The 27,331-nt window shown below is 39.0% G+C and overlaps 1 protein-coding gene across 1 annotated transcript in view; it reads left to right on the forward strand.

The window, feature by feature from the left end:
- The first annotated feature begins 19,918 nt into the window (after nt 1-19,918).
- st6galnac3 (ST6 (alpha-N-acetyl-neuraminyl-2,3-beta-galactosyl-1,3)-N-acetylgalactosaminide alpha-2,6-sialyltransferase 3) overlaps nt 19,919-27,331 on the forward strand; it is a 108,349-nt gene continuing 100,936 nt past the window's right edge. The window contains exon 1 of the mRNA XM_026148581.2: nt 19,919-21,426. Within this exon, the coding sequence (XP_026004366.1) occupies nt 21,409-21,426 (18 nt within the window). The 5' untranslated portion in view covers nt 19,919-21,408. The remainder of the gene's footprint in view (nt 21,427-27,331) is intronic.

The following is a 27,331-nucleotide window of genomic DNA, read 5'->3' on the forward strand; positions in this document are numbered from 1 at the left end:
AACTGCACAGTTTCAAAGCAAAAGGTGTAACAGCTATGATGGCCCTAAAGACAATGTCTAAAAATAGTATGAAAAAATAATTGCACCCAAAAACCAAACAAAACTAAACACTGTCAGAAGAACAACTAAAAACAATATAAAAAATAATACAGAAAAACTAATGATACCACATAGGACGCAAACTCCAAGTCTCCTGGGTCAAACTCTAAAGATAACATGCCTAAACAGCAAAAAATATATATTTTAAAAAATACAAATTAAATATTAAAAACGAACCTACACAGAATCTAAACCCCAGTCTCTAGGATAAGTCCAGTGTTTGAGTCATACACCACCTGGAATGGAAAAAATAAAAAAATATGACATTCACATGACTTGTATGCAGGTCAGTAGAAAGAAACAGGAATAAGTGAAAGTATCTCATAATTTTAGAGCCGTTCCCACTGTAGAAAGCTGTAGCTGGTGTACATTTGCTGTGAGACTGACTTGCAAAATATCAAGAGAGAAAATCATGACTTCGTTCTCATCTTAATTACTTTCCACTTTATCTTTTTTTGTTTTTTGCTGTGACCTGAAGTTCCGATCAGGCATCAACACCATCCTTCATGATTTTTTAATGACTCATTTTCTTCTATGGTGAACTGTCAGCCACTTAGACTGGATAAGATTTCTTTTTTTTCTTATATTTTATTCATACATCAAACATTATATTTTTAAGAGAGTTTGAACTAAGCCAGACTCTTAAGAAAACAGAACATCCCTACAGGTAGTGCTATTGAGTAACATGAACAAAAGTTTACTCCTGACCTCAGAAACAGCAGCAGGCAAAACAATCTGAACTCAAGGTCTGTTTGGAAGCTGTTCTGGAGCATCTGCAGTTTCATGACAACAGGGCACCTCTGAGATGTACGCTGGGCTGAACTTTTAACTTTCAAGAGAATATTTCATTGTGTCTCATGAGGATTGATTTTCTAAGCAACTAACAACTTGAAGTTACTAAGGAAAAACCCCACAGTAGTGAAACGAGACATCAGTAGATAGAGAAGTGTAGAAGGCATGATTATTGAAATGCTTGAAATCTCACTGCTGATGGTTAATATGAAGTCTTGCTCAATGCCAGTCTTCCCAGGAGTGGTTGTACCAGCAAACTCACCGCAAAGTCAGAGTGTGCTCGGACAAGATGAAGCACGAAACCCTAGAGTTACATGTCTTGATGCATTCTCAGTCATCAAAACTTGACCGAAATTGTGTCATGCAATTAGAAAGTGAACCCAAGCACAGCAGCAAATCTACAACAGAATGACTGAAAATGTAAAGAATCATTGTGCTGCAACAGTCCAGTCAAAGCCCAGACCTCAACCAGATTAAAATGCTGTGGCAGAAACCTAAGAGAGCTGTGCAAAAATTAATGCCTGCCTCTTGATAAACTGAAGCAACGCTGTAAATAAGAATGGGCCAAAATTCCCACTGAGAGACTGATAAAGTCACACAGAAAAGGATTACTTGCTGCTAAAGGTGGTTCTACAAGCTACTTAACCATAGGTTGCAAGAACCTAATAGTCTTCTTTGTTAGGAATTCAGAACTTGTGAGATACATCTGATTTTTAATTGTAATTCACTTGTTATCAGTATATTTAGCACTACCCTGCTCTTTAAAAGGAAGAACTTATAAAACATACCTTTGAGGTATGCACTAATCAGGCATAACATTATGACCACTGAGGGGTGAAGTGAATAACACTCATTATCTCTTCATCATTTTATCTTCAAAGTTTATGTTGGGAGCAGGAACTGGGGAAGGGTGATGATTTGAGGAAATTTGATAAGGTTCCAGTTCTGATGGCTAGATGACTGGGTCAGAGCATCTCCAAAACATCAATGGCTAAGGCTCAGTGATGCATGTGGTGAGGAAAAGTTGTGTGGTCTGGTCTGACAGATGAGCTAATGTGGTTTTGCAGACCAGTCAGAGTGTGGATGCTGACCAATGTCCACTGCCGAAAGGACGAATAATGGACATGTGAGCATGAAGCCCTGGAAGAAGTCGGTCTGGTCTGATGAATCATGTTTTATTTTACATCAGGGGTAGTGTCGAGTTCCCCAGGCAACTCCAGGCCTCGAGTGCCAGTGTCCTGCAGGTTTTAGATATCACCCTGGGTCAACACATCTGAATTAGATGATTAATTCATTAGCAGGAGAACTTCAGGACATGTTGAGGAGGTCATTTAGCCATCAAATCAGCTGTGTTGGATCAAGGACACATCTAAAACCTGCAGGACACCAGCACTCGAGGCCTGGACTTGCCTACCCTTGTTTTACATCATGTGGATGGTCGGATGCTTATGCGTACCTTACCTGGGGATGTCAGTGGTGGCAGTGTGATGCTTTGGGCAATTTTCTGCTTTGAAACTTTGGGTCCTGCCATCCATGTGAATGTTACTTTGTAGCACCTTCCTAAGCATTGTTACAGACCATGTACATGCTTACATTGAAATGATATTCCCTGATGGATGTGGCTGAGGATCTGTTGCTAACATCTTGGTTGCACGTCCTCAGGGGTCCATGAAATCCATGCTTCGACAGGTCAGTGTTCTTTTTGCAGCAAAAGGGGGACAAATGCAATCTTAGGCAGGTGGTCATAGTGTTAAGCCTGATGAAATCAAGTAATAGCCAGAACAGAGCATTAAATATTTCTTATAAATTATAATCCAAATCTTCCCTATTTTTAATTTACAATAAATCTGGAATAAAAACCTAAATGAGTTATGCACTTTTTGACATCTGCTTTTATGATGCAGATCTTCACACCTCTCGTTCATCTTTCCCTGAACAGCTTCTTCCATAACTTTTGAAATGACAGGTTGCAGCTACATTTCCACAATAACAAGAAAAAATGAGATGATGAAAAGCTCCATAACAGCTGGTAAATGGACCACCGGGTGCTAGATTTGTCTTTGGTATGATGTGTGTGAAAAGCAGCAGATGTCATATTTATTGCCCTACAGTGATAACTGGTAATCTGACAAATCTTTCTAACCCATTATCACCTACTGTTGTATTCACTAGGAGGCAGTAAAGCACAAATTTTGGACTGTGATGATGACATGGATCAGAGTTCAGAAAGAATAAAAATGTCCTTAAAGCTGCTGAAGGGAAAATGAAAATGGAAACTAAATTTTTACTTGGGCACGGACTCCTAGTCTGCAATTCATTTATTAATACAAATGAACCTTGTGTTCTGAGATGAATCATTCATACATTAACAAAATGACACAGCGTCCAAAAGAACTTGTGGTAATTACATTTCAATTTATGCTTGAGAGAAATTTGTCATAGTGAGTCAAAATGATTCATTCTTGTGAGCTGTCTTGAAAGCGGAGGAACACAGGACAGCGGATTATCCGCTGTTTCTGTGGCTGCAGGCGATACGAAGTGTGAGTATAGCCTCTGAAACAGATGTGTGAAAATTGTGGTTTACACAGGTCTGTTCTGGAAAGCCACAACTACCAGATCACTATGAAATATTAAAATGTTCATCATAAGACAACTGTGAAAATTAAGAGTTTTCTGAAGAAGGGTTTGTTGTTTGAGATCAATCCAGAGAAAATACTCTAAATAATCTTTGTGAAAATATGTTGAATTAAATGTTGAATTAAAGCTAAAATTTCCATTATATTTCACCAAAATTATAATTCAGCCCATTTTTAATTATAAAAAGTTGTCAGTGTATTCAATAATAGAGAAAAAAAAACTAACAGAGATTTCTTGTGTGGTAATGTGTGACCAAATTTGTAATACAGCTGATTAGATTTAGATAAAAGGAGCTCAGAAAGCAGCCAAGAAAAAGATAAATATGAAGATTTCAAATGTGACGACCTGGAAAAATCCACCTGCTGAAGCACAGTGAGATTCCACAGCAGCTGTTAAATTTTGCTGATAGTGTTATCATTTTGTCAGGATCTCCTAATCACATTTACATTTTATGGTCCAACTGATTACAATCATTTTCAGGGTCCTTGTTTTTATTTGGTTCTGCTACAATGGCTTTGAATGATCCACTGTTTTAAAAAAACGTATTTATCTTACAGTAGGTCTTGATACTACTCTACCTTTAAGCCAGCTTTCTTCTGGTTGGATGCTGTTCATAAACAAAATGATTTGAAAAGCTGGCGAGTGGGATTTGTGTGCTCAAGGCAAGTGCAGTGAACAGAAGCTGAGGTCAATATTAGAAAAAGAAACAAGCCCATTTAAAAAAAATTCTGCACAATTTCTAATATGATAAAAAAAATTTGAGCAATGTAGTTTTATCTGTTTGATTTATTTTTATGTTTTGGATTATCAGGGCATACCAGTGAAATTGAAATTGCAGTTTCTTTCCCCATCAGGAAAGTCAGCCTTCCAGAAATAATGGTCCAAAGATGTGCTTCTATTTGATGCTCATGTTATATTACATCTGTTACCACCGACCAATTTGTTTTAATCATTTTATGATCCATTACTCTCTCCCAGTTCATCTCTGTGCATAGCATATCTTAAATTATTTTAACAACACTTGCTTCACTATCCTGAACATTGTTGGCTCATTAAGGTCACACCACTCCAAAGTAAAATCCCAGTCATGGCTTAATGAGACTGTACTGTACTGTACTGTTCCTGTACTCAGATCAACCATACGTCATATCTTTTTTAAAACTATTTGATTCTTTATGGTGTTCGATCAGTTTGAGCCAACCTCACATCCACACTTAACTAATATTGTTAATTTGAAACCCACTGAACACCGATGCCATTTTTCCCATACTCCTCAAAGAGACTTTCAGCATAAATGGGTTTTAGAAAGCATGACACACACAGTGGTTATAATATTTGTGACTTTTATTTACAGAGCTGTTTCCAAGCTGCAGCAGCCGCTGTCCCTTTCTCTCTTGTTTGCCCAGTTTCCTCGCACTGCTGCTCCAACTCAGCTCTCTTCCTCTTCCAGGTCCCAATGTGCTACTGAAATAGAGGAGGCATGATTAGACGATCGTTACCAGCCAAGTTGGCCAACCCTTCCCCTGCAGCTGAGCTACAGAACTCACCACACTCTTATAAGAAGCCCAGACTTAAGACAAAGTAATGGCCAGAACAGAGCCACAGTAGGTAGCTTTTCTGGAGAAATCCATTTCCCAACGCTAGCTATTCAATATTTCATGATCAGTGAATCATTTTTAACAATATATCTGTGTCCACTGTATTAAACTAATTCATCTGTCTAACAGGTTGTTTTCAATTAGTATTGCAAGGCTGTTTTGACTTGTGGTGTACTCTCAGATCTCTGGCTTCATGCTATAAACCTTACATAAAGAACCCTGGTGTAAGTTTATTATTTTCCACTCTGAAATTAGATTTGTAGGTTGCATTCACAGAATGGGAGACAGAAAAACAGCTTCATCACAGACAGAATTTGCTAAGACTTTTCACCAAAAGCCTTGTTAAAAAAATCTGTTGTCTACAAGTAGTGTCTCAAGTGATGTCTTAAAAAACATCCGTGTTGGGCTAAGACATGCCAGCATTTCATGGAGAAAGAGGGAAAAACTCCTGTTTACTGCTGAATCCAAGACAAAGGTGAATGGCAATAGGGTGAACCCATAGTGAAGTCTGAAGTCACTGCTCTGAGCTTTGAATCCACTCCTCCTAGACCAAGAAAGAGTAGCAGTCTACTCTTCAGAGGCATCTTCGACTCTCTGGTTTGCATCTTTGTGAAGAATGATTCATACTGCAGCAGAAAAGTGAGTTCAAACACAGCTTTGAAGGCTATATGGACTATAAAACATGGATGTAGTCACTGTGACACATCCCACTGGTGGATAAACCAAGGACATTGGTTGCTTACATGATAGCCACTTACCAGAGCTAATGTCATATGAAAAAAGATTGAAAAAAGGAGATTGAAATCATACTCTTTTTGCAAAAATGTCTCCTGAGGTGTTGAAACAAGTGAGAAGTGGAGTCATTTTGTTACAGACTTCTATGCAGCCGGACTTCTTTTTGCAACCACGGGACATTCCCCCCCCCCCCCTTCCCCCGCTGGCCATTAAAAAGAATGCAAGGTTGAGGTTTCTCTATATGTTAATTTCTTATATACTTATTTTAAGCCTTTAAGACCAAAGATTTTCCTGTAACTGACCACAAACCTGTTGAAAAATTTTGGAGCCATGGGAAGACTGTGAAAGAGAAATTACGTCTCTGGGGTTTTTTCAGAACATTTCAAGATCCTGCTGGGATAAAATGGATTTTCAGGTTTGAACAAATGTGGAGAACATGCAGCTTGACTATGTGTATGTATGTAATATAAAACAGAGGAATTCCTCCTTATTAGAAATTGAATCCCCCACTGTACATGCTGAGGTATGCTTTGACATCACTTATATCTGCAATTATTATTGCTACAATAGTACTTACAGGCTTGTCTCCATCAGCTGAGAGCCTCTATCAGAGTCTTTGTGTCTGTGTCTGTCAGCACAGGAGGAGGGTTTCAGGGGGCAGAGAGGGCATCATCACTCAGGCATCTTCTTACTGGGTTCACTGCACCGAACTGAAGCCTGGGAATCAGACCAACGCCAACTGTTCCCATCAAGCAAATGGATGCAGGTTCTGTGAAACTGAAATCAGAGCCATACTTCGCAGCATGGTGTCCAGTATTTTTAGACAATAGCTCTGGGAGAAAAAACTGCACTGGCTTCTCTTTTCTTTTCACAGTTTTAGATCTTTTCCTCGCTGATGAGAGAAAAGTACTTAAATGAACCTCAGGGCAATGCTTCCTTCAAGCAGTCTAAATCTGTTATGACTATTAGGCTGTCCGCCTTTCTCTGTGTTACCCTCTATTTTTACACATTTATACGATTTTAACTTTTTGTCCTCGGGTACTTTTTTCCCCACACCTTTTCATCACAAGCTTCTGTGGGAACACTTCAGACACAATGTCTTTTCTCTCTCTCTGCAGGCAGTTTTTGTTATCAGACGCAAGAGAAGCTCGTCTAAAATGGCAAGTCTCAACTCATTCTATTGAAATGTGAGCAAACATTAATCTGAAGCATTAAAAAAATTCAAAATATTTTTTCTCACATTCTCACTTTTAAAAAAGGTGGTTGTTTTAACTGTGTGCTGAAGGCACACAATTTCTCATTGGTGAAAAGCTTTTAGATGAATTGTCATGACATATCGAGGATGAATACTACAGACTTTACTTACGGGGATCACTTTTTGTTTTTTGTTTTTTAATTGATTGAGTGAAATACTGAATAGATTACTGAATAGATTAGTGATGAATAGTGGATATAGTCCAAGTTCTTATAGCATTTTATTGGGAATTAGGGTTTCTCTCCCACGGTCCAAAGATATTGTTTAGGTTAGGGTTAACTAACTGGTCATTAACTGTTGATTCCAAATAGCCCACAGGTTTGAACGCTTGGTGACTTGTCCAGGGTGCACCCTGTCACTTAGCCTACGGCAGCAGGAATAGGCCCAAGTGGAACAAGCGGAAAAAAATTAGTTAAAATTCGAATTTTATTTGTCACACACACACACAACCATACACAGAACGACATGTGGTGAAATGCTTATTGCTGTGCAATGCCCGCCCATTAAATGACAGTAAGAATGACAGCAAGATTCACAGATTACTACAAAATTTACAGATTTTAACTCAGAAATTTACAGTAGTAAGAATGTGCAAATAACGATTTATGAAAGAAATTTTGAAAGAAAAAAAGAGATAATAAATTATAATTAGTGTGCAAATAAACAGAGTGCGTGCGGTGATGTGATGTGTGTGAGAGTCCAGTCCTACACCTGATTCAGGGCCCGAATAGCCTGGGGGGAAGAAGCTTCTCCTCATTATGTTTCTAACAGTAATGTTTAAAACTGTCAGAGCAGGGGTCTCGAACTCCAGGCCTCGAGGGCCGGTGTCCTGCAGGTTTTAGATCTCACCCTGGGTCAACACACCTGAATCAAATGATTAGTTCATTACCAGGCCTCTGGAGAACTTCAAGACATGTTGAGGAGGTAACTTAGCCATTTAAATCTGCTGTGTTGGATCAAGGACACATCTAAAACTTGCAGGACAGTGGCCCTCGAGGCCTGGAGTTCGAGACCCCTGGCATAGAGGACACAGGAAAAATGTCTTCAAAATGGCCTTTTTTAATTTTAACCAACCCCAAAAAGTTCAAACAGACAAAATTCAAAATATAATTGGCAGGCCCATGAAAGAGGTCAACTAAATATAATTCTACTCAAACTGTAACTTCCAGAAAATTAACCAAACAACGTGGACACAACTTAACTCACAAACTGACCTGAACACAAAGACACAAGAGGGTAACCTTTACAGTGGTTTGGCCAAACCATTTACACACGATAGGGGAAACAAAAACAAACGCCAATACTAACTAAGCACGAAACTACATAAGTAAACCTAAAACATCCCCCGTTTCTGAGAAGCACTTGGTTGGTCCTGCCAAGCACGACCATCCAACTCCTCAGCTCTTGGCCACGCCTTTTGCCCAGACAGGAAACAGCCACCTTCCCAAATCAGGTAACTCAAAGAAAGAGAAACATAATTAGTAACAGAAAACTTTTCTTTTGGTAAAACCACTAAATGCTATTATAGCTGCACTTCAAAATATCACTGTTAGGTTTAAGCAAAGACATTAATTGATTATATTGCTTGACTTAACTGCGAAACAAACTGAGGTGAATGTATGGACTGATTTTACTGATGCGTGGCTAATGCCATCACACTGTTGTTACCTGTTGCTTCAGTTGCTTAGTAATCATTTGGGTTAAAGTGGGATTCATCCATCAACTGGTACATCTTGTTTTGAGCTCACACATAACTGATAGAAGCATAACAAACTCTATGACATTTCTAATAGTTGGGTGAAACCAGTGGGAAGTAATTCTCAGTCTTTGCTATGGTATGATTCCCATTCATTTGTGTTTTTCTATTTTCTATGAAAAATCTGCAATTTTCCACTTTAGCGGTGGCATAGGGAGCAAAAGACAGTGAAGTGTTAATCTGCAGAAGACCCGTGATTAAATTCTTTTGAGTGGCTGTTTTTTTTCCACAGCCACTCAATAAAAGTTTCTCAGTGTTGACTTTCAAAAACTGGAACAAATCAAAATGTAGGACATTGTTTCAATATTTGGGGCAGGAGGACAAGGGATAAATGTGCTGTGCAGTCCCACCTGGTCCCCCTAGTTAGGAAAGGAGAGTGTTTACTGTCAGCTTGTTAAAGGTTGACTTAACCCCATTTCTGAGCCCAAGAGTCTGCTGCACTAGATGAGGTTCGTTCCCTTTTTGTTGTACATGTACAATGAAAATAAAGGGCTATTCTATTTTATTCCAGTGCTGTGTTCCTTATTTTTTTGAATATTCATATTCAGGTGTATTATGGTGTTTAGGACGAAAAATATTATAACACTTCAGACTCTGATTTATTCCAGTGTGAACTGAAACCTGGGATCACAACTTTTTCAACATATCAGTCACTGACAGCGTGTTGGCTGGTCTTCTTCCTACCATATGGTTGTATTTGTCTCTGCTAATCAGGCAGTCTCAACATGCACTTTTATTTAGAACAATTTAACCTTTAACCTTCATCTTCCATGTGCTTGTGCATTTGCTCTGTCTTCAGAGAAAACATGGTATGTAGTGGCATTTATTTAGCTAACTTAATATTAATAATCTAACAACATTAAGCTCCTAAATTCACTTATATTTTATTAGAGTTGTAAAAAATTTGAACCATTTTTAACACCATGCCTCGGTGGCTGTTTGCTTTTGGAAACTGAAAGAGCATTTGGACGCAGTGATAACTAATGTCAGACAAGCGGCTTGTGCTGCATGGTTTCTTCTTTGAACAGCACTCTGTGAGCGTTTGGGAGCTGATATCTATTGATGCAGTTTGGCTGTTCCCCCCTATATTCTTGCTTGAGATAGGATTTCAGTTGATCTCCTTTGTCATATTATTTGTTTCACAGTGGTTCAAACATTTTTAATAGGGTGGCCCTTATCTGCAGGGAGGCCAACTTCTGGACTTTTATCACAATGCCATGCTGTTGAAACAAAAGTAATGTTTAGTGTTTTCTTGTTGTAATGCCTTCAGTGAAAAAATACAATCTGGATGGTTGAATTTTCTTGAGTTTTAGAAATATAAATAACAGATTTACTGGAACAAACCTTTGTACTGATATGCATGGTCCTCAGAGGAAGAATCCTCCTGATTTTTGTTTCCCAAAACATTCAGAGTGGAAAATCTCTACAGCTGTTTGATAGTTTAACTTGCACATATTCCTGTTTAGTGCAATAACTCTGTCATCACAAAGCTTTCTTCTACATCAGGCAAAAATGCAATGGAGCAGTTCACATCTGTAACCAAGTACCTGTAAAGCAAAAATCTTTGAACAGCAAATGTTGACATGCAGGCATGCTAAGGAGATGAATATTTTGGTTTTACTAACTTGTTAGTGTTAATGTCAGCATCATGTTATAGCTTTCTAGAGCTGCTAGCAAGGGGGAAGACTTTAAGCTGTGTCCTAAATCCATACCACAGTTTAAATCCATGTAGGATTTTAACATGTTGTGTGCCCACGCTGGAACACTACCAACATAACACACCGTCCCATCAGTACACAAGCGAGAAACCCTAGAGTTTTATTGCTGCTGTGGGTGGATATTTAAATATGATTGATGAGGATGAGGATTTTCTTTTGGCCATGGCACAGTATACTAAGTAAATATGTACATGCATGCATTTGGTTTGTACACATCAGGCCTGTGGAAGTGGGACAAAACACTTTGTTTCTATATTGGAAAGTCAACTGGAAGTTCACTTGCTGCTAGTTGAAGGTGAAGCTGTCGGTCATTTGATCCACTGTACAAAGCAGAGACACCCATCTGAGACAGTTTCTAACTTGAAGGTGTAGCGCTACCTTCCTCTGCTTCCTTGAGACTGATAGGTGCTTATCACATCATGAAGGTGACAGAGTATGATCCGTAGTCCGTTAATCATCCAGAGGTAATTTCAGATGCAGATGACCTTGACTTTCTCTTTCAGTGGCACGCACACGCTACTCTGAGAATTTTAATCCGTGATGTTGCACTTCCAGCGTTTGAGGGTTACTTTTTTCATGCTCTGTTTGAAAAGCTTTAAAAGAGAAGATATGGAGACGGCGAGAAAGAAGGAGATTTGGTGATATCCCCGATAGAGCTATTGATTTGTTGAGAGGACCTGCTTCACACCTGCCGAAAATAACTGAGAAGTTTAATCAATGCTGTAGAACCTAATCAAAAGAAGTGAGGTGTACCAGCAGGCTGTGGTTACCCACTCAGAGCGTTTTATAGGTGTGGGTATGTGCTTCTTTTCAAGCAGCAAGTGTCTGTACCTCGTGAATCCATGCTTGTTTGTGCTTCAGTAATTGCAGCTGGTGTATATCAAATATTTTTTGTTAAAAAAAAAGAGAACCTGAGATTGGTTTCTTTCATTTGCAAACAAGACTGACATCTTGGAAAATTTCTGTTTACTCAAGGTGTCATGTCATCTGGCAGGGAGGCAGGCTGCAGCTGAACTCAATTACAGCCTTCCATACAGGCAGGAGGAACACAAAGGCAGTATCAGAATAGCGTGATGGGAAAGACAGACAGGATGTTTGCCAAGTTTCTATCACTTTCTCTGATATTTCCAAGAGTTTCTGTGAAAGAACATAAAATCAATGTCTCAAACCAAATCAGCTCTCCAAATATGTGCTGTCAAAGAAGGTTAAATTGAAATTTGATGGTTGTGTGGCCACAACTTGTGTTTGTGTGTCCTTGGCTTTTTAAAATGAGATTTCTACAATATATTTAATCCTTCTCTCATAAAGGAATGTGACACCTTGGCAAGACAGGATTTCATTCAAGTAACAGTTTGAGATCGCCTTTAAGCAAACTCTTTGAAAGGAGACAACTTTATTTACATCGGTATTTTCTGAAGGTAGTTAACACTGACCAGGCTGTCATCATATGGATTGATCTATTGTATCTCATCAGCATGTATGTACACAGTGTGGTCATTGTGTTAAATTAAACTTTTTTATTAAAATAAATAACACCTTAACAATATGAATGGTAAGTTAAAAAAAAAATCTTATAACATTTTATTTCAGAATATCTTTGTATTTATTTTACCCTCTTCGGCTTTGATGGCAGCATCATATGATTCAAACCTGATCATCCATAATGTCTTTGAATGGTGTTAAAATGCATCAAAGAAGATCTTTTTGAGTTGTCTGTATGTAAAAAGATTAACATAGCTCCAGATTCTGAAAGAAGCCAGTGCAGAATTGCCTTAAACCTGTATTGCCCCCAAAGGCCAGCAGGGGGCGACTTCTTTGACTGCAAAAATCTGATGATTAGAAGTCTGTGGGAAAATCATGGTAGAGGATAAACGGACTGATTCTTAAATAATTACATTTTCTACTCTACTTGAGCACTTTATACAGCATTCCTCACCCATCAATGATCACATTCACACAAACATTTTTTGTACAAGTGATTTTATCTATCATTCACACACACTCACAGACTAATCTTAACCTTTAACACCTACCATCTGCTTGCACAACAGGACTTCACTAACCAGTGTGTGATGTCACAATGTCCATCTTTAATATACAGTTTATGGATGTCAGCAATGCTTAGCTTTCATAGACTTAAGTAGGTTTAAGTTAAGGTGACTAGAGAAAAAATCCACAAATGTTTGCTCTATATAGCTATTTCTTTTTTTTTAGCATTTAAATTTTTTTTTATTTATTTATCATATTGCAGTCTTAAAGAGAAAGGTCAGATTCTCCATACTTTATTTTGCTGACAGCTGCCATCGATTGGTCCGCTGTTAGAGGGTTTGGCTGCAGCCATTTCTGTTTAGTGACTTTCTTCCCTGTAGCAAAGCATTTCAAATACCTAAACTCTTCAGCCATGTCCATCTCTGTGATTTTGTATGAATCAAATGCAACAAAGAAGCAACCTCATTCCAAAAATATTCCTTATTCACCGATCTCTTGGCAATGTGTAATAATGAAAGAAAATGTAAAAATGGCAAGCTCTTCATCCATTGATGTTCATGAATACCACTATTTTGGAGTTACATGATAAATTTATGAGGTGCCATCAAAAATTTCCACCACTGCACCTATAAAGAGCAAAAACCTCATTTAAATTCAGCCTTTTTCTTTGAAGTCCTCCCTTTCAGCAGCCATACACTGCTCTCGCCACATTTGCACGACTCCCTGGAAGTGCCATTCTGATCACTTGCTGGTGCACGTTAGCAATATCACTGTCAAAGGAGCCACCCTTTAACTTGCATTTCAAATTGGATAAGCACACAAAGTTGCATTCATCCAAAAGTGGTGAGTAGCACACTGGTGCTCCACAATCACTTTTATTAAATTCCCTGTGTTGGAGCAAAAACTGTTCCATAAGAAGCACAAACTGTAATGGGATCAACAGTACATACAGCTGTTGACTCTAAATGAGAAAAGTTTTGGTAACTGATGGTTAGCTTGAAAACCTTTTATTTTTTTATTTTCTGATTCCATCCGTCCATCCTCTTTCACAATCCTGTACAGGGTCACAGTTAGGCTGCACCCTATCCCAGCTGTCATTGGGTGAGAGGTGGGTTACGCCCTGGACAGGCTGCCAATATATTACTGGGCTAATACAGAGAGACAGATGGCCGCACTCACACCTATACGGCCAATTTAAAATCACCAGTTAACCTGAAGCGCATGCCTCTGGGCTGTCGGGGGAAGCCAGGGTATCCATAACAAACACATGGACGAGCTAGAACATGGAAACTCTGCCTAGAAAAGCCACAGGTTGTTTTTGATTGTGTTTTCTGTTTTGGCTATCTGTTTTACTGGTAATAATATGATTCTGTTGTTTCTTTCTCTAGACTGTTTAAATAAAGAGTAACTTGTGCAGCCCTGTAATAAATTCTAATAACACAGAACTACAGTAAAAAGGCTAATAGAGAATGGTAAATGGTAAATGGCCTGTATTTATATAGCGCTTTACTAGTCCCTAAGGACCCCAAAGCGCTTTACATATCCAGTCATCCACCCATTCACACACTCAGAAAAAAGAAGGCTTAATAAAACAGTAAGACTTTATGAATATTATGGGAATATTGATGATTAAAAATAAGGTAATCAAACACACTAATGACCTCACACAGTGATAGTCCACTGGCTCAGTGGTTATCCTCATCCCTTCATGACCTCGTTCGAGCTCATCAGTCACCTGTGTGCATGCTGTGTGGTATTTGCATGTTCTCGCTGACAGCAGCGGACCTGTAATTTTCCTGCTGTGTAACAGACTCTAAAGGTATCCTGAGGTAGCCTTGAGTCCTTGTGTTACCTCAAACGGCATCTGTTTGCTGGAATTTCACGACAACAACAAAAAGCTAAGATACAAATGGAAAAATGACAAAAATCTAATTTGGCTCACTTCTCAATATTTCAGGATTTAATTTAGAAACTTTCACAACTTCAGCACTGATTACTGCTCTTGGAGGTAATTGATCAATTTTCTTCAATGCCACAGTTTTGCATTCATGTGAAATCAGCACTTGAAAAAAAAAGTGCAAGTTTGACTTTATCTACCCACCAGAGAAAACAACAAAAATGTTCTCACATAAGTTTTTGTAATTATAAAAGAAAAACAAATCAAACAGAGCTGCGAGCTTAAAAACAAACTATTTTCTCTCAGCATTACTGATATAGCCGTACAATAAGTGTGTGTCTGTCTTACATAATTAAGTCCACTCCAAGAAACTGCCTAATAAACAACACCCAGTAAAAATACTGGGAGAGAAAACAACCACAATGGTGATTTAAGTTTTTAACTATTTGCTACATTTTTATCGTTGCTGTGAATTTGATTTTATGAGTCAATCCTTGACTCTGGCTCTAGTCTGTTCTCAAAGCAAAAAAGAGCTAAATAACATCTGCATCATGCAGCGAGGTGAAATGAAACTTGGCAGCAGTGTGGCTGCATCCCCAAAGACTTATTACAGTCAGAGGACACACTTGAAAAATTAAATTATTCTACATTTTCCTGACACTCCTTACAAAAGGCAGCGCTGACCCAAAGAGCCCACTGGGAGAACGACTACACTGGAAAATGTCAAATCTGTGGCAAATGGAAGGAGCTGTCACAACAGCACAGCAAGATTATCTAGACTTGCATGATTTTCATTTCAATAATTCTTTCCACAAATCGATCTTGTTTCCGTAATGTAACGACCTGCTCCTGCAACTTCTGTTCTTGTTTTCTCACACTGCAATAACTTCACAACAACCTGATCGCATTCCCACAAAAATATCTTATCCTCACAAGATTAAAATGTGCTATCTTTGGAACGGCGATCGTGTTCCAGCAGGACTTGCTGTGTCTTACAAGATAACATGTTCCCAGAGGTTAATTTTGATCTGACAAGATCACTGATTTTCACACTGATTTTCTCCCAACATGACTTCTTCTCCACATTATACTGCACTTGATACTCTCTTTGTACGACTCAGTATCCTGCTTCCAGAAAAGAGCTTGTTGATTTGAGTCAGAGAAACTTTTTTTTTTCATGCATCTCCCCATAGTGTGCTTCCTCTGAAGTATTTTGATGTTGCAAACAAACGTAAAAAGATTTTCTAGTTTATTGCCCTTGTTTCAGCTTCTTCCCACAGTTAATTTAAAAATTATAAGCTCCCAAAAATATAACAGTAGGGCTGATGGATATTTCAACACAAATTGCATCTATAAATGTCATGTCGTGAAAGAAATAAATATAGCCTTAACTTTTTACCTTCCCAACTGTTACCAACCTGCCCTCTATGTAAATTGAACCCTTAACTCTATGGTGGCAGTACTTTTACTGTGTTTTAATGTTATTTGAGTAAAGGCACACAAGTATAATCAGGAATTTGTACTGAAAATATACAAATGCAAAAAAATTCTACTACATTTAAGTACATCTGATTATGTATTAGTAGAAGAAAAACCACCAATATAAAATATCTGTTGATAAATGCCATCTGTCAACAAGTTCATTAGGGGTTAAAATGTTATAGTTTTTTTTTTTTATATAGTTTGTCACTGATTGGCTTAATATGGAAAAGTTAGGATTATACTCGAGCAGTATGAATGTGCATGTGGGCACACATGAACACCCCAGAAGTATATCTATTTTTATGCTGCTGTGTCGTCGGCTTGTATTCTGCTGCTTGAAAACTTATTGCCAGCATGACTTTTGCCATTTTTCTTTGCTTTAAAAATTTATGTGACTTTATTTGGATGACAAGGCAGACCCAGGAAAGTATCAGCACTGGCTAGCTGGCTTGGTTAGCAAGGTGCACCTGTGTGTCTCGGTACAACTGAACACTAAATAAGATCAAACGGTACAAACCCTCTCACTGAGTAATTGTGCTCATGAATGAACCTCTAATGCAATTTAAATGTGTAATTTATTAACTATAAAAGAAAGTTTACAGGATGGATAGGAGTGGAAATGAGTACATGAGGGGGACAGCTCAGACTGAGCGTTTGGAGAAGTTAGAGAGGAAAGGCGGAGATGTTTTGGACATGTGCAGAGGAGGGATGGCGGGTGTAATGAAGTTGGAGCTGCCAGACAGGAGGGGAAGAGGAAGACCCAGAGAAAGTTTATGGATGCAGAGGATTTGTGTGACAGAAGATGCTAGGGATAGGGAAGGAAGGAGATAATCTGCTGTGGTGACTCCTAAATGGGTTTAAAAATAGAAAAAAGATAAACACTGTGCTGCTGTGTTGAAAGGGGTGGTGGTGGGGTGGTAAAGCTTTTTTTTTTTTTTAAATGGGAGTGTATGGGGTCTGTCTCAATTTTTAAGCAGTTGTACGTACAGTGAGGGAAATAATTATTTGAATGTAAAGAGCGAGGACTCTGTGTGGACAGTGGGGGAATCCCCTGTTGAATTTGTATTGAACAGTCTCTAATTGTTATAATAGTTTCATTATAGCAGAGAGAGAGAAAGAATATTAACCAAAAATCCACAAAAAAATACATTACATAAAAGATATAAGTCGCTTTGCATGTCATTGAGTGAAATAACTCAACCGGAATTCCCAGATTGGCTGTGTGTCATACAATTAGTCAATTACAGATACTCTTACTGATTGCAGCTTATTTTGTGTATAAAGCACACGTCCTCACAATGATTTTTCCCCATCCACCATCATGGGAAAGACCAAAGAGCTGTGAAAGGACATCAAGAAGCAGACCGTTGACCTGCACAAGGGTGGAATGGACTACAAGACCACCAGCAAGAAGCTTGGTGAGAAAATGACAAATATTGGTGTGATTATTTGGAAATGAAACAAATAAAAATGACCACCAATTGCCCTCAGTCTGGAGCTCCATGCAAGTTCTTGCCTCATGGGGTTAGAATGATCATGAGAAAGGTGGCGGATCAGCCCCAAACTGGGAGGTAACACACAATGCAAGGTCCACAAGGTCCCTCTGCTCAAGAAGGAACATGTACAGGATGATCTTAAATTTGCCAGAGACTGCTGTGGTCAGATGAAACCAAAATCACACCACCCCCACACTTAAGCACGGAGGAGGAAACATGCTTTGCAGCTGTTTTTCTATTAAGGGTTCAAAATCCTGAACAAGAACCTCCTTCTCTCAGCCAGAACACTGAAGATGACTCACAGATGGGTCTTCAAGCATAAGAATGACCCAAAACCAAGGTAACAAAAGAGTGGCAGAAGAAAAATGTACCTCACTGTGCACTGACATCCACACGCTTCTTAGACCATTGTGATATGGAAAGCAAACCACAAGTGAATTAACACATATGAGATCCTTAAATTATTGAAAGCATGCCCAGTTACCCATCGCTTTGGTTAACCTTCTAAGATCCACCGTTAATGAAACAAATGGACTTTAAACATCTTTCTAATACTGTAGGGTCTTTACAATATAAAGTATCTTTAGGTGGCTGTGACTGTGAATTTATATTAGTAAAACTGAACCAAAATGATATGAATGGAATTGAATTAACATTGACTTTGTCATTATTTTAGTTTAAACTGGGCCACCCTCAGCTCCAGGGCCCATCAGCTGCAGTCCAGCTGTAGGCCCACGAGCACATTTGACCTGTATTGCCAGTTCAAAGGTAACAGCTGTGCTTTGGGTTCACAGAGCAAGCTAAATAAAAAAAGGAAGATAAATCCTCACATTAAAATCCCAGATTAGATTTTTCCAGTTCCAAATTCTCTCAGCGGTGCACTGTGTTATCATTCTGCCTCTTTCTGCCTGACTTATGATTCAATTTTAACTTTGTTCGTCTCGGCACTGGTGAAATCACATGTTGATTTTTACAATTTACCAGTTTAGAACTTTTTGAATTTCAAGGACTACTGGAGTATAGTGTCTGATCAGATCAGTGTGCCTCAAAGGTAAACAACACACAGTATTGGTATCAGATAACTCTTTTGTTAAAAAATAAAGATGAAGATTGGCATTCTGTTAATAACACACAGAATATAAATAATTGTCTATATGTATTTTACTCTGATTTTGTACAGTAATGATTACTTGTTCTCTTGGTTCCTACACCTATACTTTGACTTGTATGAATTCAGAAGAGGAAACCAGAGAAAGAGATGAGAAAAATGAAAAATCAGTGAATATGACTGACAGCACTTTTTTCTGTAGATTAGATATAATTCAGGACAACATCATACCACCAAGTTCATGAAAGTATAAATATTTAATAGAAAAGTTACTTATAAACGCTTTGCATAATGTTCCCTTTCCTTCTCATTTTGGTTAGCTTCAGTGATGTAGCTGAGGTAAAAAGCATCCCAAAACACAGATCAAACATGTGTGAAAGTGTAATTGTGCAGACAGTTCTGAACATGAGCAGAAATCTTGCTGAAAAATATCTGATCTATTAAGTCCAGCAGTAAATTTAAATAAATGGATTTTTCATTGACTGCATAGTTATATCAGGTTAAGCTTGATATTAGCCAGACATTTTAAGCTGTTACGTTTGGCTCTCAGTCTTCAAAAGAAGACTAAAAAATGCCTTTATTTGTCTTGAGGGCGATCGTGGCTCAAGAGTTGGGAGTTCGCCTTGTAATCGGAAGGTTGCCGGTTTGAGCCCCGGCTTGGACAGTCTCGGTCGTTGTGTCCTTGGGCAAGACACTTCACCTGGTGGTGGTGGTCAGAGGTGGCGCCAGTGTCTGGCCTCTGTCAGTGTGCCCCAGGGTGGCTGTGACTACAATGTAGTTTGCCATCACCAGTGTGTGAATGGGTGGATGACTGGTTGTGTAAAGCGCTTTGGGGTCCTTAGGGACGAGTAAAGCGCTATACAAATAAAGGCCCCATTACCATGGGGGCGATCGTGGCTCAAGAGTTGGGAGTTCGCCTTGTAATCGGAAGGTTGCCGGTTTGAGCCCCGGCTTGGACAGTCTCAGTCGTTGTGTCCTTGGGCAAGACACTTCTCCCGTTGCCTACTGGTGGTGGTCAGAGGGCCCGGTGGCGCCAGTGTCCGGCAGCCTCGCCTCTGTCAGTGCACCCCAGGGTGGCTGTGGCTACAATGTAGCTTGCCATCACCAGTGTGTGAATGTGTGTGTGGATGGGTGGATGACTGGATATGTAAAGCGCTTTGGGGTCCTTAGGGACTAGTAAAGCGCTATATAAATACAGGCCATTTACCATTTACCATTTGACTCTAATATGATAATAATAATCATAATAATAATGCCAGACTACCTGGGAGCCTCACTGCATTATGTTTCAAACAGTTAAATGAGATGTTGCAAGAAAGGGATATTAAATAAAAACAAAAACAACTCTTCTCTGGTTGGAAAAGCACTCATGTCTTAACTCAAACAGTGTACGCCATCCAGTACACTTATTTGAACAAATTTCAGGCAACAGTAAGTGACATATAGATAGATTCACACTTTACCTATGGCAGTAACATTGTTTAAACACAGCACTGTTTAAAAGTCTTGAGTTTTCCAGGCTTCTTGAAGGACATTCAAAGCTCTTCTTTGGATGCTGGCTACTTTCTGTTATGTTCTCCATCAAAATGATCTCACACTGCTTCAACAATTTTGAGATCTGGGCTCCTGGGAAGCCAATCCATGACTAATGAAGTTTCATTTAGTGTTTTTCTATCCAGCTTTACTTTTATTGGCAGTGTGTCTCGGTGTTTCATTGTCATGTTGAAAAACCAAAACATTGTCAATCAGAAGACTTTCAGATTGGATGAAAATCTAACGATGCTCTTCTACTTTCAGAATTCCATCAATTTTGACAAGATCTCCAAAACTATTGGCTGAAACGCAGCCACACCCATGACAGAGCCTTCCCTTTGTTTTACAAATGGCTGTATACACTGATGAACCTCCTGACATCCTCTGTATACTTTAACAATAATGTGAACTAAAAACTCCATGAGACCCGATGCCACTGCCACTCTCCCACTGAGACCATTTCTGATGAGGCTTCAATGGACACTATATGTCAACAGGAGGGCCAGATACATTTCTCTGGTCCTGTGTCAGGTCTTTACCTTTTCTCCTCAAGGACATGCCAATCAAATACTGTTTATCTGCAGTAGATAATTTTTTTAAGCCTGTCACTTCTTCTTTTATCCCCCACGTGTACACACTGTACACCATACTGAGGCAGAAATGCAATTTGAAATTGATTCTTTCACTAAGCGGCTTAATTAAAAAACAAAAACCGCAAAAAAACCAAGAAACATTCCTCTGAAAAGGATCAGATGGACTGGACTAAAAATGAGTGAAAAAACAGCCCATGTTCCAAAAAAAAGAAAAAAACTTTGGAAGACCATCGGAATGTCTGGAAAAATCCAAGACCACTTTGAAAAACGAGTCTGGCTCTTTGGAAGCAAATTATGAAGAAATGAGGGGCGGTACTGCATAACCTTAAAGTCCGTCTCTGCCTACACTCAACACACAGCACCCTCTGTTATTATTGTTTCCCTCGTCCTCATGTTCCTGATGTTGTAAAACGCCAGGGCCAGGGCGTCAGCGGCGGTCACGTGCCGCACACGGGGCGGGGCTACGCGTCTCAGCCGGCCAGTAGCAACGCAGCGTCGTTGCAGGTCCCAGCAGCTCCATGGGAGGAAAAAAAAACAGAGAGGAGACGAATAACGGTACACTCCAACATTTATGGAGCCGATCCCCGCATACCACCGCACTGCACCCGCATCTGCTCCTGTGATGAGCACGTGAGGAAACGTGCTTGCAGACGGAGGTGGTGAGCGCGTTTAGGGGCTGAAGAAAACAGGCGGTCCACCATTGTCTGCGTGGAAATAAGAATGGCCTGGATGTGGAAGGTAAGAGGGGGTTTCTCTTACTCATATGCTGCTGTCATTAAAGGAAGAAACGCACATCAGGAGGCTGAGACGTGGCCGGCTTTCCGCCAGTGTGCATTTTAGCAGATGTGCGCTGAAACGTGATCCGGGCAGCTGCATTTGGCAGTGGTGATGCTCGGCGGAGGTAATTAACCCTCCTCTGCTTCCTGTCTGCTGGGCTTTTTTGTGTGTGTTTTGGGGGGGCCTTGTGCAAATATGATGGAAGCAGATTCCTGTGTTTGAGTTTAGTTTTCAACCCATGTTTGTGTTTATTTAACAAACAAGCAAATAAATAAATAAATGGCAGCATCAGCAGGCCAGCCAGCTGTGCACACAACATCCTTCCTGACATGTCCAGGTGTTCACATCACGTGAGCTGAGGGAAAGTTAACAAATCTCTGACGTCCTTCACAGGAAGCAGATTTCACTTCGTTTGAAACTTCTTTAATGGGACTACACACTGATTTCTCTTAATAAAGGATGACAGTAGCAGGTATTGTCTTTATGATTTAAATAACTTCTTCGTGAAATGTAGGAATATCATGAAAAATATCGACCACCGCTTTCCAGAGTTCTACACATAGTCTAGTGGTTCAAACTGCAGGGCATGGACAGTCTGCTGAAAATATACAGTGAAATTAAGATAAATGATTAATGATGTAAAGGAATTAGTAAAAAACTGTAACGTGTGGAGAAATAACATTTTTTCAACTTCTGAAGTGGTGTATACCTGAGAAAGTTGGGAACCACAACATAGTGTCTGAAATCTGCTCAGCAGGTTAAAGCTTGCTTAGCTGACAGTGAAAATTTAGGGATTATGAGTTTCAGAAGCAAAGAGTGTTTTAAAATGTTGCTTAATGAATCTAACTAAACTAAACTAATTGGACTGTTTTGTTTTCCCAAGTTATAATTTAGGCTTGAATTGTGAAGGTAGTGATAGTATGGGCAGCTTTTTTTCCTGTCAAGCCAACAGATATTTAGTTAAAATGGTTATTGCTGAACTCTTAAAGATATTTTCAAAGTATCTGTCTATCATTCATTTTCTTGTCCGATTCAGGGCCGTGAGGATGGTCAACCTTTTGCCCCATGACAGCCGAACAGGTCTCTGGACCACTGTTGGGCTTAATTTAGACCTCTGTTGATTCCATGGAGAGCTTATGATGTAGCCTTTGCAAATGGCCAATGCCGCTCCCAGCCATAATAACTGCATGGACGTCATCAAAGCGATGTGTAGTTAAATTTTTAGTGAAGTTTGTGTCATGTTACAGTGTAGGATTTAAAAAAGCTTTGTGATTATGACATACCTACACTGTTGATTCAACTAGGGATTTATAGCTATGTGTCATAATAGATTTCGTGTAACCACAGACCCTTCTGAAACCGACATGGTAACCCACGGTGTAACCTGAAATGTAGCCACGTCATGGTGATACAAGGACACTGACAGGCCTGGTTGGTACTATCTGTATCCTGCTACTTTGACGGATTCATTTAAATCGATCAGAAGATAATGGACTGCTCAAGGAAAGAAGTCTGAAAGTCCATCCATCCATCCATCCATCCATCCATCCATCCATCCATCCATCCAACCATCCAACCATTATATCACTTAAGACCAAAAAAAAGCAAAAATCTTTAAAACTGTGAAGCAAGAATGAAGTTGATTTTGACGTTACATATTCACTGGCCACTTTATTAGGTGCACCTTGCTAGTACTGGGTTGGACCCCTTTAATCTTCAGAACTGCCTTATTTCTTTGTGGCACAGATTTAACAAGGGGCTTGTAACATTCCTCTGAGATTTTGTTCCATATTTGATGTGTTAGCATCACACATCTATGATGCAAATTTCCCATTTCACCGCATCTCAAAGGTGCTGGATTGAGCTCTAACTGAGACCAAGAAGGCCATTTGAGTGCAGTGAACTAATTTTAATGTTCAAGAAACCAGTTTGGAGGATGATGGTACAGTGTGATCATAAATTAATGGACATGGTGAAAAACAATATTCAGGTATATTGTCAGACTTTAAAAAATGCTCAGTTGGTAATAAAGGGCCCAAAGTGTACCAAGAACATATCCCCTCCAACATTACAACAGCATAGGCCTGAGCTGTTGATTCAAGGCAGGGTGGATCCACTCTTTGCTGATGTTTACACTAAATTCTGACCCAGTCAACCTAATATTGCAAAAGAAATTGACGCTTATCAGACCAGGGAACATTTTTAAAGTCTTGTTTTTTCTTAGCCAATGTGAATTGTACTCTTAGTTTTCTGTTCTTAGCTGATAGTAGTGGAATGTGGTGTGGTGTTCTGCTGCTGTAGCCCATCTCCTTTAAGGTTTGAGATGCTCATCTGCATAACTTAGTTGCAATGAGTGGTTATTTGAGTAGCTAGTGGTGTCCTATCAGCTCAAAGTGTTTGGCCATACTCTGACTCTGACATCAAACAGGCATTTTGATCAGTCACTCAGTGGATATTTTTAATTTTTTTTCCAGACCATTCTCTGTAAACTCATGATTGTGTGGTAAAATCCCAGCAGATCAACAGTTGATTAAATACTCAGCAGCCTGTTAAGCACCAACACCCAACCCATCACTTAAATGATCTGTCTTCCACATTTTGATACTGGTTTGAACTTCAGCAGGAAATCTTACCTGAATGGATTGAGTTGCGATCATGTGATTGGCTGGTTAGACATTTGTGTTATTGAGCAGTTGAATGGGGTACCCAACAATAGGCGTGAATGAGTTTTGTGTTGTAACTTGTGTGCTTAAAGCTTAATACGGTAACTTCTTAGTCTGTTGTGCTCGATCGTGAGGTTTTTGATGCTGTAAGAGTAGTTGAACATATTGCGTTGTGCCTTCTAAGAGGATTTTACATGTTCATTTCCCTTTCTCTTAAAAAAAGCATACACAAAATCAGTTCATCACCATTAACATAATGTGTTTTTGCCACGTTTAATATATTATCCTTTTTTATTTTTTTGCTATAGTTGAAAGATGACTGACAGTATCCAAACACCCACGACCTCCTCTTCAGCTTCATCAAGAAACAATATGTCACTTCAAAAACTTTACTGTCACACCCGCATCTGCTCTGTTAGGCTGTTTTTGTTATGGGAGACAGCAGTTAATTTCACACTAGATTTGACACTGTAATATCAAAAACGGGGAAAAAAGAAAATATAATTACACGGTACAAGTTTCAGAGTGACTGAACGAAATGTAAACGAGAAGTGGACGCAAGTAAATGAGCTGTAACTTTAAATTAAATGATACCAGTGTCCTTGTTTCTTATTAGCTCCGTATTATTCTGATGTAGATAGTGGCTATGAGGTACATAAATCCAAACCCACCTAATACAAATGTTTGTGTCTTTAATACTTCAATCATATAATAAATTTTCTTTTTTTCTGATATACATACGCTGCTATAGTGATCATACAAAACATGGCAAGTTTAAATAGTGAGATTAGTCTGTCTACAAGTACTAAGTATATGCACTTGTAAGTACTAAGTAAATAATGTATCTACACAATAGTAAATGTCCTTAACATTATCAAATGAGACGCATACTCTGGCTGTGAGTGCAGAAACGTTCTGATTGTGAATCGATCCAATCAGAATGAAGTTAGCGTAAATATAGAGACGGTAAAAGTTTGCTTGAGGCAGGATGCACTAAGTGTGTAGACCAAGGCTCAGTATGGCATGCTAAGGTAAGTAAAGGGGAAACTGTCAAACATGCAGAACTATTCTAGCAGAATCCAAGAATAAATATAGAGCTGGGAATAAACAGAAACGATTCCCATTAAAGGAGCTATTAGTTGAGGACCTCCAGCATCACATTGACTTTATCATATCATTTATATACTCTCTGCACGAGTTTTAAGGTAAATGTCAACAATTTACTGTCATATGTTCTTGTAATATGTTTAAATGTTGATTTGTCCAGTAGCTGTATAGCGTTTTCATGGATTTCTTGGATGTCTGTGCATATTGTTTTCTTTTTACATTCTTAAATAGGCAATAAAGGATGGATAGATGATGTAATTTAAGTGCTGCAAAAATGAAACTGCAAAATGAAAAAAAACCAACCCCCAAAACAAACAAAATATGCAAATGATTGTGTTCCATTTCTGCTGAATATGTATAGATAATAGCAGTCTTTAGAAAATAACTTTCCGTTGATTCAGTGCAATTAGAAGAGCACCAATAAAACCACAGAGTGATGAAAGTCACGGTGACGTTTGTGTTTTTGTTATTGAGGAATAATGCCTGACATTTTAATCTTTCTGGCAGTTTTCTCTTAAGTGGAAACCTGGGGGGATGTTGAAGTTACATATTTCAGGAATATTATGATTTTTTTTCTCCATACACCAGTTTTTCCATCATCTCTTTATTATTTATTATTTTATTTTCAAGGTTTACTGCCAACTAAAATTTTAACCACTAACTAATATTAGGTAAACAAATGACTCCATGAATTAAAGCCAGATGTGGAGGTCTGACATGTTAGCAGATATCAGGTTATTGCAGCATCATGTATGCTGCTGAATTTTAAAAGGAAGTTGTTAAGGTTATTTTCGTGGCCCAGGGAAACACTGACAAGATTGTTTTTCATTTGTGAAGTGCTTTTATCAGAGTGTACATTATCTTGGTCACCATTTGTAAACTTATTGGGTAATTCTGGTTTATTGCATCCTAGAGGATTTTCCATTATTGTGACTATTGTGGGTCTCTGGGTCATACTAGCTCAGCACTCTCAACCCCTATTTTAAAGATCTGGGAAATGAAGAGTATCATTAAACTGCATCTGAGTAAACTCAGAAATTACACGCATTGAATTGCTTTTTTTGCTAGCTGCGTTAGAAATCTCCCTCTGGGAATGCTTGTAGACTGACTGACCTAACTGTCCAAATAGTCACTGTTTAGTGTGTGTTTGTGCTGGAGTAAGAGTAGCAATTATATCAGCACACAAAATGACTGTTTTCTTGTTGTGATAGGTGATTTCAGAGGAGCTGAAACACTAATTTGTTCTTACAGCTCCACACCTTGGATTGCTCTCACACATGAACGCATGAAGCTTTTCCATGTCAGGAACAAACAGGTCCCAGTCAGTGCAGCAAGTTTTCCTCCAAAATCAGAGATTTTCTTTCAGAGCAGTTGTTGTCTTTCACAATTTCTTTGCTTCTGCATCCATCCTCCATGGACTCATCACTTTCTTCATAATGTTCCATCAATTTTCTCCCATTTATCTGGGTCCAGGTCGAGAGAGCAACAGTCTAAACAGAGACACACATATCTTCATTTCCCCAGCAGAGATGTTATCACTCCAGCGTGTCTCAGGTCTATTCCAGGGCCTCCTTCTGGTAGAAGTGAAAAACCTAACCTAGGGAATGCCCAGAAGGCATCCTAGTCACCTCAACCACCTCAACTGGTTCCCTTCGATGTGGAGGAGTAGCTGCTCTTCTCTGAACTCCTCATGAATGACTGAGCTCCAGCCATTCGCCAAAGGAGAGCATTGCCACCCTTTGGAAGAAGCTCATTTGCAGTCCTTGTACCCACGATCTCATCCTTTTGGTCACAACCTAAAGCTTGTGACCATAGGTGAAGGTTATTTTATGTGTTTGACCAATATGCTTTCAGATGTATTGGCTCAACAAGGGACAAAGACTGAAAATGACATAAACAAGAATAAATGTATTTTTAGATAGACATTTTAATGTGTTTGTCCCAGTTTTATCATAGTGATTATGTAAATATACACAAACACATTGTTTTATTCACAGTTTCCTACCAAGTAGGGTCTGAAAAAAGAAATGTGACATGCAGAGTTCCCCCTTTGTCATCTTTTGTTTTAATTGGAGTGAGCTCATCTGTGAAGAGCT

The sequence above is a fragment of the Astatotilapia calliptera genome, chromosome 18 (assembly GCF_964374335.1).
Source record: "Astatotilapia calliptera chromosome 18, fAstCal68.1, whole genome shotgun sequence".
NCBI classification, from domain to species: domain Eukaryota; kingdom Metazoa; phylum Chordata; class Actinopteri; order Cichliformes; family Cichlidae; genus Astatotilapia; species Astatotilapia calliptera.